At 42.7% G+C, this 12,591-nt stretch overlaps 1 protein-coding gene across 2 annotated transcripts in view; it reads right to left on the bottom strand.

The window, feature by feature from the left end:
- Positions 1–12,591, bottom strand: part of erbin (erbb2 interacting protein) — a 248,627-nt gene that overhangs the window by 41,025 nt on the left and 195,011 nt on the right. For both annotated transcript variants that reach the window (XM_048525424.2, XM_048525430.2), the window contains exons 12-15: positions 10,804–10,919; positions 8,886–8,955; positions 5,184–5,283; positions 203–324 (exon numbers count right to left, since the gene is read on the bottom strand). In XM_048525424.2, the coding sequence (XP_048381381.1) occupies positions 203–324; positions 5,184–5,283; positions 8,886–8,955; positions 10,804–10,919 (408 nt within the window). The remainder of the gene's footprint in view (positions 1–202; positions 325–5,183; positions 5,284–8,885; positions 8,956–10,803; positions 10,920–12,591) is intronic.

Genomic DNA, 12,591 nt, shown 5'->3' on the forward strand with positions numbered 1-12,591 from the left:
CAAAGCAGTGTTCCCTCAGTCTTCCACAAGTGTGTAGATAATGCATTCAAGCTTTGATCTTGCGCTCAAGTGCAGAATTTTAAGTCTGAGGCAAGAGTGCTCTGAATGTAATTAAGGCTAAAATGAAATAGCTATCGTTTGAACGCCCCAAATTGATTTTTTGACTTAAAGTGCATTTAATCCGACTGTCTGTTGAGCTCACCCGAGGTGGTGCCTCTCTTTCATCTTTGTCCTCGTCACACTCAAAGGCCACTTGCGCGCGTTGTTTCCTCTGCTCCTCCCATAGTGAAGGGTTGAAACTTTCATTATCCGAAATAAACAACACTAATGAAGTAACAGAATGATTTCCCATTAGAAAGTTTTCTTAAATAGTAGGTAACATTTTTGCTGAAATAAAAACAAATTTCTGGAGAAGTTTTGCAGATCTGGCAGCATCTGTGGAGAGAACGCAGAGTTGATATTTCGAGTCCACTGACCCTCCTCTTCAGAGCTGACGGAAGCTAGGAAACAGTGGTATATATACTGAAGACAGGGACCAGTGGTGAAAAAAGAGTGAGCAGAGATGGACACCCGGCGGGGTGAGGGGTGGGGGTTGGAGAGAGAAAGTGGGGAGGGAAAGAGAGCGCGAGACACAACAACAGTTAGGCAGACAAAGGGGCGGATGATGGTACACCAGGGAGAAAGTAACGCTGATAATGAGGACTTTGCATCAGTTTAAACAAGAGTCCACCTTGGATAAAGCATTAAGTTAAACTGATACAACAGAGACCAGAATAGTGAACTGAATGAAATTGTAGTTCTTTGGTTTTTATTTTGCAGTTCAAATCTACAAAATCCAAGAAAGTCCCTGTCAAAAGGAACAATTTATTTAGGTACAACAAAATTAATATAGGTAGTTCTCCTATAACATGACAGTCACATTCTTGTGTAACCTCGCTACAGAAAATCACTACACATGTACAGCAGAAAGTTTGTATTATAGAAACAGCATCCACTATTCATTGATCGCATTACGGCCAATTTGTATTAATGAAACAGGCATAATAGCAGAATGCCCTGTGCTAATTTTCCATCAGTCAAATTCTGCTGCGGGAGCTGTTGTGAAAATGCAACACCTCTTATGGAATGTAAATATGATTTTTAATGGATTTTCACTTATTTCTGAATCAAGTGACATTGGCAATTTAATACTTTTCAAAAGTGAAACGCATTAGTTGAGCCGTCCACATATCAGAGGAAGGCACAAAAGGCTCTCTGAAAAACTGATTTATAACTCCAAGTAATATTCAAATGTGGGTTAACCGATAACATTTAAACTCCAGCTGCCAAATTTATTTTCTGCCTATAGGGCTCATAAAATCCACCTGTGCTGCGTTAATAGGTGGAGTAAATAAACTGCATTTAATTATCAACAGTTTTCTTTTGGCTCAGAAGTGAAGGGTGCTACTGGGGATAACTGAAATCTTGCCACTCTGTGCGCGTCATGTTTGATGCATCAAGCCAGATTCTTTCCCTCTACTTCTACTGAAACCACTGCACTAGGTTTTTGATCACCACAATTCTCATGCTTTTTTGGAATGGTTTGGCTGATTTAGAGGAAGTTATGTACTGACCCTAAAACCTGGACCAAAACCAGCAAAAATGATTTCAAGTAGTTTTTTTCTCAGCTAGAGCTTTTCATCACATCTGTCTGAAGTGCATTCAAAAGCAAGCAAAAGGAAATAAGCTCACTGTACATGTCAATGTACCAACCAGTCTCCAGGGTCCAATTCAATGCAAACTGTGACTTAACTCAAGGCCACAAAAATGCCTGGTGTAGACAATAGCAGACATATGCAGCTTTCTTTCAGAGGATTGAATTGGAAGAGAAAAAATGAATGTTTTATTCTCTATCGAACCAAGGTAGAATTTTAGTCAGGAATAACAACAAAGCATCATAAGGTGCTCTCTCATAACATGGCCTTGTAAATCACAGCATGAAGAATCATTTACAGCATGTGGTAACTTTACTCAGTTCAAATCTATCAATCACTCAGTCCCCGAAGCTTGGCAAGTCCATTTCCAAGACTAAAGAATACAGCACAGCAACAAGCCCTTTGTCTGTCCAAGCCTGTGGTGACATGTTTTGCCCATCCATACTAAAACTGTCTTCACTTATAGGATCTGTATCTCTCTATTCCCTTCCTATTCATGTATTCACCCAGATGATTCTTGAACGCCACTGTTGCGTCTGCTTCCACCGCCTCCTCTAGCAATGTGTTATAGGCACCCAACATCCTGTGTGTGAAAAACCTGCCTTGCACATCTGTTTCAAACATTCCTCCCCCCCGCCCCCCCCCCCACCGGCCCCATGCACTTTGAACCTGTTTCTCCTAGTAATTGACCCCTCCACCCTGGAAAAAAAGACTCGTACTTTCTGCTCTATCGGGCCATTCACAATCTTATAAACTTGTATCAGGTCACCCCTCATCCTGCTGACTCCGAGTGAAAATAAACCCAGTCTGTCCAAGCTCTCTTCTTAGCTAAAATCTCCAATATGATGTAACACCCTGGTAAACCTTTTCTGTACCCTTTCCAAAGCAGTCACATCCTTCTGGTAGTGTGGTGACCAGAACTGGACACAATATTTCAAGTGTGGCTTAACTAAAGTTCTACAAAGCTGTAGCATAACTAGTCTACCTTTATACTCACTCAACGTCCCTTTCAATGAAGGCAAGCATGCCATAGGTATTTCTTTTTAAACTACCTTATCGACCTGTGTTGCCACCTTCAGTGATCTGTGGACCTGCACACCGAGATCCCTCTGCATATCAATATTCCCAAGGGAGTATTCCTTTAAATGCCCATCCAATTTATTTTTAAAACCATCCAATCTCTCCCTTTCAACCTGCTTTGTATTCAGAGAGTTCAAGGCCACTGCCAAACTGTCAAGAAAACGCTTCCCTCACGTTCCCCTTGCCTCTTTTATCCAAAGTCTTACGTCTGCATCCTCTTGCCCTCGTGGCATTAATTTCCTTGTTTACTTTATCGAAGCCTGTCCTATGTTTGCCCACCTCTATCAGCTCTCCCCTCAACTGATTTAACTGAAAAGCAGCCTCAACCTCACACCCTGATCTTGCAGCTAAAACCTCTGATATCCTGGAACCATTCTGGAAAATCTCCTCTGTACGTGCATAAAAACCTTCACATCTTCCCTAATCTGTGGTGACCTAAATCCAGGCTGAAAAGTTAGAACATGGGGTCATCATCTCAGAATATGGGCAGGATATTTTGAACTAAGGTCAAGAGAAATTATTTGACACAGAGGATGGTGAGCGAATGGAACTCTCTAGCGGAGACTGTGGAGGGCATGTCATTGAATATGTTTATGAAAGATTTCTAGAAACTAGAGTTACAAGGGGTAATGAGAGTGAGGAGGACAACAGTGTTGAAATAGAGTATCAACCATGCTCATTGAACACACTACAGCTAACATGAGATAATGTTCTACTGCTTAATACTTACAACCTAGAATTACTGTAATGTTTAAGATTTAACTTGGTTCTTTTTTTCTACCTTGCTCTTATGACACCAGGTACTTATATCTAAGATAGCATCTTGTGTGGCGACATTTTACACCTTTCACTGTAGTCCTGTACTTTTATACTTGACTGCACATGACAATAAAATCTAAATCTAAAAGTCATCTGTAGTCATAGCCAAACCAGAGCTTTATATATTAAGCATCTGACTCAGTGTAGCATCAAGGACCCTGCCAAAGTTATACCAATGAGAATCGGGGTAGGTGGGTGGGGGGATCCTCTCCACTGGTTGGAGTCATATTCCACACTGGAATGATCACAATCAGGTGGACCTTGCTGACTACGAGATCCTTGACTGCAGTTGTTAACCTGAGCCAATTATGAAGCTCTGGCTGACCTATATAATCAGGAGATTTAGAATCTCCTCAGTCCAGGGAACTGACTCCCAGCTGGCTGGGCCATAGCCAGTGGACTGTGCAGGTGTAAATATAGGGTGGCTGGGTGAAAGGATACCAGCCTCTGTGCTGTTATTTCAAGTACTAAGGAAGATGATCAAGTTTGCTGGAAATCAACCAAATCAGTCCAAGGAAATCACTGCAGGAGTTCGGTAGGGTAGTGCATGAGGACCAATCATCTTCAGTTGTTTCGCCAATGACCTTCTATCTGTTCCAAGATCAAAAGTGAATATATTCGCTGATGATTGCACAACGTTCAGCACCATTTGCGACTCCTCACATACCAAGACAGTCTGTATGCTTATGTAGTGAAACCTGGCAAAACTCCAGGCTTGGGATGATAACATGTGGCAGGCCACAAAAATCCCCAAGAGTTTATCTAACCGCCTGCCCACGACAGTCAATGGTGTTACCATTGCTGAATTCACCATTATCAACATCCTGGGGCTTACCATTGACCAGGAACTGACTTGGATTAAACACTCTGGCCATAAGAGCAGATAAATATGCTAGGAATGCTGTGGTGAGTAACTCACCTCTGTCTCCCAGATATTTCTTCACCATCTACAAAGCAGAAGTCAGGAGTGTTTTGGTATGTATTCCACTTGGCTGGATGCAAGTGATGTTAACAGCACGGAAGCAGCTTTGACATTACTGTAGTCAAAGCAGCCATCAGATTAACAGTCAAACACCGCCAAAACTTTCACCCCTTTCCACCAACACATATCAACAAGCAAAGGACATAGAGTTAAGGCGATTGGCAAAAGAACACAGGCCATGCTGAAACTATTTTGTTAAAAGCAGCAGGTTATGAGGATCCCTAAAAATGTGACAGAAGCACTTTCAATATTAACCTTCAAAAGGAAATTAAGTAAAATACTCAGAGTGATTTCTTTTAAAATAGAGAAAGATTAAGGGAAAAGGGGTTAATTAGATAAGGAGCCGGCCGAGACACTACAAACTGAATTAGCTTTCTTCTGTGCTCCGTCATACAATTGTGGAGATAGGCAGGGTCAGACATTGGAAAAACCTTGCCAAGACACACTAAGGGGTCACACACATGATGATCACTTGGGCAAATTATTGGCTGGTGCTTGAAATCTAAGTGTGAAGAATGCATTAAAATTTGTTTTTCAAGCAAGTTTTTTCCAGTGAGAAAGAAGTTGAAACTGATAACTGGTATTTCCAAAATTGTAGTAAAATTTACCATCTTCCGTCCGAGGCTGCTGAGGGAACATGTAGTTCGTGAGCACTTGTTTCTGTGTATCTGGATCCACCTCTTTCTGAAGAGGAATAAGTGGTTTGGACTGCAAAAGAAAGCTAAAAGTTAATTGAGATTAGAGATAATGGGAACTGCAAATGCTGGGGAATCCAAGATAACAAAGTGTGGAGCTGAATGAACACAGCAGGCCAAGCAGCATCTTAGGAGCACAAAAGCTGACGTTTTGGGCCTAGACCCTTCATCAGAGAGGGGGATGGGGAGAGGATTCTGAATTAAATAGGGAGGGGGAGGAGGACTGAAGATGGATAGAAGAGAAGATAGGTGGAGAAGAGAGTATGGGTGGGGAGGTAGGGAGGGGATAGGTCAATCTGGGGAGGACGGACAGGTCAAGGGGGCGGGATGAGGTTTGTAGGTAGGAAATGGAGGTCTTGAGGTGGGAGGAGGGGACAGGAGAGAGGAAGAACAGGTTAGGCAGGCAGGGACGGGGGCTGTCTCCCCTACCCCCGTTATATCCCAAAACCAGCCCAGCTCATCCCCGCCTGCCGAACCGGTTCTTCCTCTCACCTATCCCCTGCTCCCACCTCAAGCCGCACCTCCATTTCCTACCTACTAACCTCATCCTGCCCCCTTGACCTGTCCGTCCTCCCGGACTGACTTATCCCCTCCATACCTCCCCACCCATACTCTCCTCTCCACCTATCTTCTCCTCTATCCATCTTCGGTCCGCCTCCCCCTCTCTCCCTATTTATTCCAGAACCCTCTTCCCATCCCCCTCTCTGATGAAGGGTCCAGGCCCGAAACGTCAGCTTTTGTGCTCCTGAGATGCTGCTGGGCCTGCTGTGTTCATCCAGCTTCACACTTTGTTATCTTAAAAGTTAATTGATTCTTTTTTCCCCAGTTTCCTCCCTTGCCTGAAGGCAAATAACAGAATCAAATTCCACAGAAAACAGTCTTCGAGTGCTTCACACAACTTGCCATTGCAAACTGAGAGAGCGAGCCATTTGGTCTCAGATTGTCACTGGCAGCTAAGTGTTCACTTCCAGAAAAACTTACAGGATAATCAGAATTAGGAACCTGAGCCAATTTGTCCTTTCTCACAGACCCTCGAGCAAGTTACATTGAAATCATGATTAAACGCATAGTTCAGTTCACAGTCAGCGACATAATAACACCAGGTGAAGACAATACTAAAGCTGTGACAGCAAGAGTGACCAAAAAAAATGTTAGCTGAAGGATTGCAAGAAAGACATCATCAGGGCAGCTTAAGCATGGATACCCAACAGATCGCTAAAGGTAGCAGGGCAGGTAATAAGGAGGTTTATGGGACACGTCGTTATTAACTGAGGCACAGAATACAATAGCAAAATGGCTACACTGGAACTGTGTAAGCCTTGAGCAGCAGAGAAGGGGGAGGACCAGATGAAACAGTAAAGGATACCCAATAGGCAGGTGTGAGTGATAATGGGAACTGCAGATGCTGGAGAATCCAAGATAATGAAATGTGAGGCTGGGTGAACACAGCAGCATCTCAGGGGCACAAAAGCTGACGTTTCGGGCCTAGACCCTTCATCAGAGAGGGGGATGGGGTGAGGGTTCTGGAATAAATAGGGAGAGAGGGGGAGGCGGACCGAAGACGGAGAAAAAAGATAGGTGGAGAGGAGAGTATAGGTGGGGAGGTAGGGAGGGGATAGGTCAGTCCAGGGAAGACGGACAGGTCAAGGAAGTGGGATGAGGTTAGTAGGTAGGAGATGGAGGTGCGGCTTGGGGTGGGAGGAAGGGATGGGTGAGAGAAAGAACAGGTTAGGGAGGCAGAGACAGATTGGACTGGTTTTGGGATGCAGTGGGTGGAGGGGAAGAGCTGGGCTGGTTGTGTGGTGTAGTGGGTGGAGGGGACGAACTGGGCTGGTTTTGGGATGTGGTGGGGGAAGGGGAGATTTTGAAGCTGGTGAAGTCCACATTGATACCATTGGGCTGCAGGGTTCCCAAGCGGAATATGAGTTGCTGTTCCTGCAACCTTCAGGTGGCTTCATTGTGGCACTGCAGGAGGCCCATGATGGACATGTCATCTAAAGAATGGGAGGGGGAGTGGAAATGGTTTGCGACTGGGAGGTGCAGTTGTTTATTGCGAACCGAGCGGAGGTGTTCTGCAAAGTGGTCCCCAAGCCTCCGCTTGGTTTCCCCAATGTAGAGGATGCCACACCGGGTACAGTGGATGCAGTATACCACATTGGCAGATGTGCAAGTGAACCTCTGCTTAATGTGGAATGTCATCTTGGGGCCTGGGATAGGGGTGAGGGAGGAGGTGTGGGGGCAAGTGTAGCATTTCCTGCGGTTGCAGGGGAAGGTGCCAGGTGTGGTGGGGTTGGAGGGCATTGTGGAGTGAACAAGGGAGTCACGGAGAGAGTGGTCTCTCCGGAAAGCAGACAGGGGTGGGGATGGAAAAATGTCTTGGGTGGTGGAGTCGGATTGCAGATGGCGGAAGTGTCGGAGGATGATGCTTTGTATCCGGAGGTTGGTGGGGTGGTGTGTGAGAACGAGGAGGATCCTCTTGGGGCGGTTGTGGCGGGGGCGGGGTGTGAGGGATGTGTCGCGGGAAATGCGGGAGACGCGGTCAAGGGCGTTCTCGATCACCGTGGGGGGAAAGTTGCGGTCCTTAAAGAACTTGGACATCTGGGATGTGCGGGAGTGGAATGCCTCATCGTGGGAGCAGATGCGGCGGAGGCGGAGGAATTGGGAATAGGGGATGGAATTTTTGCAGGAGGGTGGGTGGGAGGAGGTGTATTCTAGGTAGCTGTGGGAGTCGGTGGGCTTGAAATGGACATCAGTTACAAGCTGGTTGCCTGAGATGGAGACTGAGAGATAGGCAGGTGTTCCTGGGGAGAAGATGACGGAGAGGAGCCAATTCATTATTACAACAGTACTTAGTTTGAAAAGCATGACAGCAGCTAAGAATATAAAAGCTAGCTGTAAAATAATGAAAACTTAATCTTTTTTAAATTATTCTGGACACCACTCTTACAATATCGATAAATGTAAGTAATACAAAAAGTATTAACCAATGAGGCTGTTGAGTTGCTCACCGAGCTGGCTTGTTCTCGTTCAGACGTTTTGTCACCATACTAGGTGACCTCGTCAGGGAAGCCTCCGATGAAGTGTGTTATTCTGTTCTGCTTGGAATTTATACTGTCTGTTCCGTTAGGGTCATTACTGTCATTTCTGGTTTTGGTGTGTATGGGCTGTATATCGTTATGCATTTACAAACCTATACAGATCAAAACCAGTAATGACACTACTCACCACAATAGACCAGACAGTATAAATTCCAAGTAGAGTAGAATAACACTGCACGGAGGCTCCGCTGTTGAGGTCACCCAGTATGGTGATGAAACGTGTGAACAAAAACAAGCCAGCTCGGTGAGCGAGTCAACAACTTCACCCACAGCCTGAGCTACAGATCTTTGCTACAACTTTGAGTTTTATCCAATAACATGTAGACCTAAAACATGAGGACTCTCAATAGACATCGAAAACTGCTAGAATGAAGACACCTTAATGGAGAGGCAGGACACATCTATTTTTAACATGGAAATCTCACTGGTCTTTCTTGGAAAACTTGCTGAAAATAAACTTATAGTCCTGTCCTAATTTTCCAGTTGCGCCTTTTAAAATTTGGCTTCCGTTACTCACCTGGTTTTCAGACAGCCACATTGCTGTTAGCTCTTGCAGCTTCGTGAAACTAAATGGCAGATTCTTTAATCTAAGAAAACATAATTAGGGTAAGTCAGTTAACGGGAAAACTGTAATTTAATTCACAACATAAATTACAGGCTGATTCAAATGCTGTGATAATAGTATCCTGAAACTTGCAAAAACAATTTTTTTGTGGGTGGTGCATAATGCTAAGCCGCTATTTAATTACTTCAGAGACATAGTTCTGTCAACGAAAGAATTAATCTAAAAAAAATGTGCAGAAGTGGTAGACTACCTAAAGATTACAAGGCACTTCTACTTATGAAGCTGAGCAATACACTGGAACTTAAAGGTTGTGTTTCTAAAGATTGTAGGATCAATTTGCATTGATTGAATAGGTAAAGCAGCACAACAACTAGGATTTATTTCATATACTTCGAATAGCAAGTACATTTGTCACTATCCAAATTAGACCCATCATTTGAGGATAGGGAGAGCAGGATGAAATGGGAATGGATATCCAAATTTCAAACCATCTTATGCTGTTCTCATTATTAGAATTTCTTAAATTGCAGTTTTTGCAATTTATTCTGTAATAATGTAACTAGTAAATGCATTTGGTCATGGCAGAGGTGTTTCATAAGTACTGTGCTTCTCCCACCAAATAAATGATCAAGCATGATCATCATCTTAAAACTGGAGATGAACTTTTTGCTGCCTTTGGTACAGATTGTGGCTTAGTTTGAACATATGTTGTTTACCAATGAAATCAGTGTTTTTCTAGAAGCAGTGGAACAGAAACGGTTTGTAGGGAAGTGACAAGTTCCCAGAATTGCCATTGTAGCACCAGTAAGAACAGTATACAATGAAGTCAGGGATTAACCTTATTCATCTATCATTATTAGTAAATAGTTTACTTAGAAATACATTAAAACTAAAGAAGATGGTACAACAGAACAAAAGTATGTAACGTGTTCTTGTCTGGCACAATCGTCCGACTGCAAGGACTGCTGAAAGCGTTGACTTCCACCAACCATTGTTTAATTAATCCACGCAAATACAAAACAGGACTTGCTGGAAAAACTCAGCAGGTCTGGCAGCATCCGTGGACAGAAAGCAGAATTAACATTTTGGGTTCAGTGACCCTTCCTCAGAACTGGACAAACATGTTAATTCTGCCTTCTGATCACAGATGCTGCCAGACTTGAGTTTTCCAGCATTATTCTGTTTATTTTACCACCACAGATGTGCACTTGACCAACTCTTTAAAGTGGCAGAACAAGGTTCGTTTGTTGCTTATATTACCATGTGTAAACTCAGGTTAAATTGTAAAATTAATCTACAGTGCTAATTTGTTCCACACTATGTCTTAAAGCATGGGCTTGAGGGTCAGAGAGTCTCTTTACATCTCATGCTTTATGTTCCAACATTTTGTTACTTCACATAAAAATTCGCAAAGTTCAATTTATTGCACACTTTGAAGCATACTTTCAAAAACAAAAGAAAATTATCCATCAACAAGATTCGGAGATACTTAAGTAACAATTGAAAAATTAATTTCCATAAGATTCAACAGATCAAAATCCTCGAAACATGCACAACAGAATTTCACTTGCATTATGGATGGACAAATCTAAGTGTAACCTATTCCAAAAATACTGCAGTCACCCCACTACTCTACAAATTTGCCGTAAAGTTGTGCGAACATTCTATTCAAACACATTTTTAGAAAAAATCAAAAGAAGCTTAATTGGAACATACGTCAACACTGAAATATAAATCATACATAGAAATTTGAAAATTGCAAAATAATGAATCATATAATCTGTTCTTAAATTCTCTTAACTATAGGCAAAAGTAGTTTGAAAATAAAACAGCATTTCTGCCAAGCACCACTTAATTCTGAAATACCAACCGGTTGTCACTGAGATTAATGACTTTCAATTTCTGCATCTCTCCCATTTCTTCAGGCAAGTACTCCAATTTGTTGGAATGAAGGAACAGCACAGTCACATTCTTCCAGTTACCAATCTGAGGTAAATCAAATTGTCACAATTTCAGACATTTGCAATAGAAAAGCATGAATTACAGCACTAGCCTTTAACCAAGACGACACAGGGTAGAATTAAGTTCCTAACCAGATGCTTTAGATGAAATTATAAATAATACTTAAAAACAAACCATTATGTAGCAGAATATTTGAGACAGCATGAAGGCTAAATGATAATAAAGGAGGTCCTGCAGCCATACAGCAAACACATCACTTGTTCTTCAATGTTGGAACTCATTTCAGAAGAACATGAACAACTCAGGTGAGGTACACAGCTGATATGACAGCATTAATTCTATATTGTAAGATGAATTCCTAAAGGTCACAGTTTTGTCTTTATTTGATGACTGCAGTTAAAGCGAGACTAACTCAGAAAGAAATTTACCATGTTACATTGTCCCAAACTAATCTATTTGGATGGGAATTCCATTCAGGCAAGACAGGGCAGGAAGCTCAAATTACCTACAGACCATGAAGATCCGTTCATCATGACTGCCTGTCTAAAGTCAGGAAAAAGTTATATTTCAATATTTCTTTGTCTCCAATGTTTGATAGCAGCAGGCAAAACAGTGAAGATGTTTTCAGTAATGTTGAAATTAATAACGAACAGCTAGCAGGTACCCGTCACCTACTCAATCCCGGATTACTTAAAATTTCCTTAATGAAGAGCATCCAAACAGGTTTTACAACGCTTGCATGGAAATACTGCCACCCAGTTGCAACTACTGATGTAATATATTTCACATAAGGATTGGAGAATGTACTTCCTAAGTGGGAAATCAAACAGAGGTCATTAAAAATTTGATGTAATATCAGGATAAAACTTTGGTATGAAGGCCCATTGAGGATTAAACATAGATAAATGGGTATGAAACTCCGATTGTGGGGGTCACCCTGATCGGGAAAAATGGCTTCGACTCTTTTGTAAAAAGTTAGCAACATTCAAAGTTCCCCAGTAAAAAGTTCTATTTTACTCAGGAATGTGCTGAAAAATAAAAAGTTTACAAATGCCATTTGTTGGATTTCAGTAAGAAACAGTGGTTTAAGTTTTATTATTGTAAAAGACTTCATTTTAGCCCAAAACAAAACATTAGGAGAGATAACCAAGTATGGAGCGGGATGAACACAGCAGGCCAAGCAGCATCGTAGGAGCACAAAAGCTGACGTTTCAGGCCTAGACCCTTCATCAGAAAAGGGGAATGGGGAGAGGGTTCAGAAATAAATAGGGAGAGAGGGGGAGGTGGACCGAAGATGGATACAGGAGAAGATAGGTGGAGAGGAGAGTATAAGTCGGGACTTAGGAAGGGGATAGGTCAGTCCGAGGAGGACGGACTGGTCAAGGGGGCGGGATGAGGTTAGTAGGTAGGAAATGGAGGTACGGCTTGAGGTGGGAGGAGGGGTAGGTGAGAGGAAGAACAAGTTAGGGAGGTGGGGACGAGCTGGGCTGGTTTTGGGATGCAGTGGTGGGAGGGAAGATTTTGAAACTTGTGAAATCCACATTGATACCACTGGGCTGCAGGGTTCCCAAGCGGAATAGGAGTTGCTGTTCCTGCAACTCAAATTAAGACTCAAGCTAAGGTGAAGCAGATCAGCATTAGAATGTTGGGCAAGCACATAAGAGGAACAGCAGTTTTATTAAACGGTTAACAGTCC

The sequence above is a fragment of the Stegostoma tigrinum genome, chromosome 3 (assembly GCF_030684315.1).
Source record: "Stegostoma tigrinum isolate sSteTig4 chromosome 3, sSteTig4.hap1, whole genome shotgun sequence".
Classification (NCBI taxonomy): domain Eukaryota; kingdom Metazoa; phylum Chordata; class Chondrichthyes; order Orectolobiformes; family Stegostomatidae; genus Stegostoma; species Stegostoma tigrinum.